The sequence below is a fragment of the Bombyx mori genome, chromosome 15 (assembly GCF_030269925.1).
Source record: "Bombyx mori chromosome 15, ASM3026992v2".
In the NCBI taxonomy this organism is placed as follows: Eukaryota; Metazoa; Arthropoda; class Insecta; order Lepidoptera; family Bombycidae; genus Bombyx; species Bombyx mori.
The window spans coordinates 837,161-841,723 of record NC_085121.1 but is presented as its reverse complement, the minus strand read 5'-3'; the positions used below and the strand labels follow the sequence as shown (position 1 = coordinate 841,723).

The 4,563-nt window shown below is 35.1% G+C and overlaps 1 protein-coding gene across 1 annotated transcript; it reads right to left on the bottom strand.

Moving 5' to 3' along the window:
* Positions 1-1,740: 1,740 nt before the first annotated feature.
* On the bottom strand, positions 1,741-2,487 carry LOC119629541 (uncharacterized protein PF3D7_1120000). The gene has a single exon (XM_038015653.1). The coding sequence runs from the start codon at positions 2,485-2,487 to the stop codon at positions 1,741-1,743; it is 747 nt and encodes a 248-aa protein (XP_037871581.1).
* Between the last annotated feature and the right edge of the window lie 2,076 nt (positions 2,488-4,563).

Here is a 4,563-nt window from a genome sequence, read left to right as displayed (position 1 = left end):
TGTTTTATATTTATTATATATGTCGGAGAAGCCACAATTATTAACACCAACGTCAGACATCATAGGGGCGAATAGGGTGATCGAGCTAAGAGAAATATTGAGTACACTAATCACGTTTGTTGTATATATCTATACTTAATCTATACTTAATATTATAAAGAGGAAAGATTTGTTTGTTTGTTTGTTTCGAATAGGCTCCGAAACTACTGGACCGATTTGAAAAATTCTTTTTCCATTAGAAGCCGACATTGTCCCCGATGAACATAGGCTACTTTTTTTTAATAAAAAATTATTTTATTTTTTTGGTTTCATGTGTGTTTTAATGTTTCCGAAGCGAAGCGAGGGCGGGTCGCTAGTCTTAGAACAATTAGAAATCTTCTCTTGACGTTAGCAAACGAAAACAAATGACAGTTCTTAGGGCGGAGGCACCGCTCTTCAAGAAGGCTGGTTGGTAAGTGTGATGGCGTCTACGCGCCTCCATCGGCTAGGCTCTGTCGTAGCACGAAGTTAGCCGAGTTCCGACGATACCGCAATCATGCTGCTATCGCTCGGGAATCGTACTGTGTTTCGTTTAGCTACCAAACTAATGACCGTCTCTGACATACATCATCATCATCATCATCATCATCAACAGCCCACAGTCGTCCACTGCTGGACATAGGCCTCTCCCAATCCTCACCACTGAGCCCGGTCTGCGGCTCTCCTCATCCACTTCTTGCCGGCCACCGTGCGGAGGTCATCGCACCACCTAGCCAGGGAGCGTCCCACGTTACGTCAATTATTATATACATATATATATGAGTTAACTTTTACGCTAACGAGAACGTTAACTCGCACTAAGCAAAGTGGTCACGAACAAATTAACCCATCAGAGTGTTTTTATAAATCGTTTGTGAATTTACGAAATTTAAAAAAAAACTGTACGCACGACTTAATAATAATAATAATAATAATAAAGCCTTTTATTTCCCATCACCTAAGTATTACATGTAAATATTCTTAATATATATCGTAATATGATTTTTACATTTTGATCTATTTTCAGTTTTGTTTATTTGATTTGCGTACATCAAACTTTTTCTTCGATAGGAACCCCTATTTGGGTATAGGCCTCCTCCAGCTTAATCCAATTTTTTTTGTTCTTAGCTCTTTTCATCCATTATTTTCTTCTTTTGTTTTAGCTATCCCTATCTTGGCATTGAAGTTTCCCACTAACAGGACATTTTCACTAGCTTGCGCTTGCGCTTCTTGTAGTGATTCGTAAAATTTTATCGATTTTTCTTTAGAATCCTTTTCAGTTGGTGCATACACTTGATTTATTGATTGATATTACCATTCTGTTGAACTCCAGTTGAGGTATTGCAACTCTTTAAGATAAGCCTAAGAAGCTTACTAAATTTAAAAATCCTACTTTACGCATGCCAGGTGCTTCTCCTTTAAAGCAGAATATAAAGTCTTGATGCTCTTCGATGCCACTGCCCATCCGTCTAACTTCAACTAAGCCTAATATTTTTCTAGTGGGTATACTAGTTCTATGTATCTTGTTATGGATGCTAACGATTTTACATTAAATGTTCCAATTTGTATTGATTTTTGAGGTACTGTTTTGCTTACTGGAGGGTTATGGTCATTTTCCCCCACGGGGACCAGCCGGCTTGGGGGAATGTTTTTCTTGGTTGTTTTTTGCAGGTTTGTATTATAATGATTGTTATTATTCCGGTTTCGAGTGTATGGTGATCGCTATACATTGGTTTTCTCTCTTAATGAGTTTGATTTTACGCGTGCCATGTATTCGTACGCATTAGTTGTGTTGACTTTCTTCGGAGCTACGTACAATTCATTTTCTTTTCGTGGTGTGCTGACATTGGGCGAAGAAGATGGGTCTCTTTTCCTTTTTTCTCGATTAGCATCCGTTTGGCTCTTGATTATTAGTTTATCTAATTTTAAGTATGCTATGTTACCCTTCCTTCGTTCCTCTTCAAGTTTTGGTTGTAATGTTTTGCGTGCTTCTAATATTTCTTTAGTATAATCTTCCTTCACATAAATACCCTGGGGTAGTTTATTTTTGGACCTCATTATTTCCATTTTTCTCCAGTACGATACAAGGGATATTAAAATAGGTCGAGGCGTAGTTTTTATCTTTCCAATTCTATAGATATTCATAATTTCGTGCTCTTGTATGCTTAATCCTAGATGACAATTAAGTTTTTCAGATATGTATTTTACCAAACTTAACCCTTCTTGTTTGTCTTCCTTTATTCCAAAGAGTAGTATGTTAGTTTTCTTTTTAGCCATTTCCAGACCTTTAATTTTCTCCTTAAGTTCTTTGACTGAATTTTTAAGTTGTTTGTTTTCGTCGTCTATCATTTTAAATCGTTCATCAATTTGTTGCACTACATTTTTAGTTACAGCTTCTGTTATAGCGATAGTCTGTTGTTTCATTTGCTCTTGAATTTTTTCTAATAATATTTGCATTTGATTATCCATTTTTCAGTGAAAATTTTTGTTTTACGATTTTTCGTAGATCGTTTTAAGATGATTCTGGTATAATTTTAAAGTAGATCTGGCAACCCCGATTATATCGATATAGTTTCTGAAAGTTGCCTAGCTTGAATGTAAATTGTCGAATTGTCTGTGGCTTAAACTGTGACTTACTTCACTCTGTATTTATCAAAATAAATACCCTCAAAATAAAATATAAAAATAATAATCTCAAGAGGTTATTTTTTCATTTCTCATAAATAGGTTGCACATTAACACTGTTCACAAACTTTCTTGTTTATTTTTATATAAAGTATCTTCTATTATCTTGAATTGTGACTTTTTACACTTGATATATTTGAGTATTAAGGTAAAACTTAATATTATTTTAAGAGCAAACGAGTACACGTCTTTATTATTCTGTCACCGGAAGCGGAAAAAAAAAAATAAAATAATTCGTACGCACGACTTAATAAAATAAAATAATTCGTTTTTTCCGCAACAGTGTAGGCACAATTGAGTTGGGATTCGCGTGCAGCCCGCGACCAGCTCGCTAGAATCGTGACGGTGAAAGGGAAACGCTGAGAAACTGCGCTAAAATATTCCAATACTATTATTATTTATATAATATACAACAATCTATAATTTTTATAGTATCACTAGCTGACCCGGCAAACGTTGTTTTGCCATATATAAGATTTCTGAAGAAGTTCTAGTGAAGAAAAAAAACAAACAAACTTATTCTAAGTGTGTAAGGATGTGCTAAATGAGTGAAAGAAGCATGTAGCGCTGTGAACAATGAGGGAATATAAAAATAACAAAACCTCATTCAACCATATAAGTAATGTAAAAAAAAAGGACAAAAAATAATTAAGACAGCCCTTATCACTTAGGAGTATGAAAAATAGATAGTAGCCGATTCTCAGACCTATACTGAACGTGCGTATAAAATTTCATAAAAATCGGTCAAACCGTTTCAGAGGAGTATGGTAGATAAGATCCTTAGATTAAGATCCTTTAAGGTTTATTTGTGTTGATTATCATAACACACTCCTAATAATTGAATATTAACCTGAGTTTATGGAGTGAGTGCATTTGTTTTCTCTGTTTTGTTCATTAAGGTCTTCGTTTTTATTTGAAATATTTGTGTAAACATTGGTACAAATGATGCCGAACCTACGCGTTCGGTTATAAAAAGCGAAGCAACAGTAAGAATACCTACTTCTTTGTCGTACTTAACAATGCTAAATTAATCTGAGTTATTTATTCTAAAAATCAAATTCACGATCCAAGCCGCCGTCAAATTCGTTCATAAATTATTTGACATAATTCATTTTAAGCCGAATTTTAGTAAAATTTAATTTGGTTTTAATACAATATTTTCTTTTTTTTTATTGCTTAGATGAGTGGACGAGCTCACAGCCCACCTGTTGATAAGTGGTTACTGGAGCCCATGGACATCCACAATGTAAATGCGCCACCCACCTTGAGATATAAGTTCTAAGATCTCAGGTATAGTTACAACGGCTGCCTTACCCTTCAAACCGAAATGCATTACTACTTCACGGCAGAAATAGGCAGGGTGGTGGTACCCATTCGCGCGGACTCACAAGAGGTCCTACCACCAGTAATACGGTAAGGGCTCCTTTATTTCAGTTGGTCAACCCGGACAAGTGCCCAGCTCTCGAAGTTCCATTGCTCGTCTCAGTTCTTGTCAGATAAGAACTGATAACAGATTATATTCGATAGTCAAATGATAGGATATTGAGGAAAACAATCTGGTATAGTCAGTTTACTCTCTACTCCTTTCGCTTGTCGTTAATAAAAAAAAGTCACCTGTCATTATGATGACTGTAATTAGCCTTAGGGTTCCATTAACATAATGACTCTAATAAGTTCAATTTTGGTGTGAGAGTATAGCGGAGCGAACGATAAAAGTGGATTCTTAATACTTAATAGATTCGATTCAACAACTTCTATTATTTCATTTTCACTATGCCGTATCAAAAAGTAAGTATCAGATTTCAGAACCACGAATCTTTCATTCAAAAATTTCGAAGATTTTAAAAAAAGAAAACAATC

Excerpts from the sequence above, each read along its gene's own strand:
- LOC119629541 (XM_038015653.1), bottom strand. The coding sequence starts at position 2,487 with ATGGATAATCAAATGCAAATATTATTAGAAAAAATTCAAGAGCAAATG.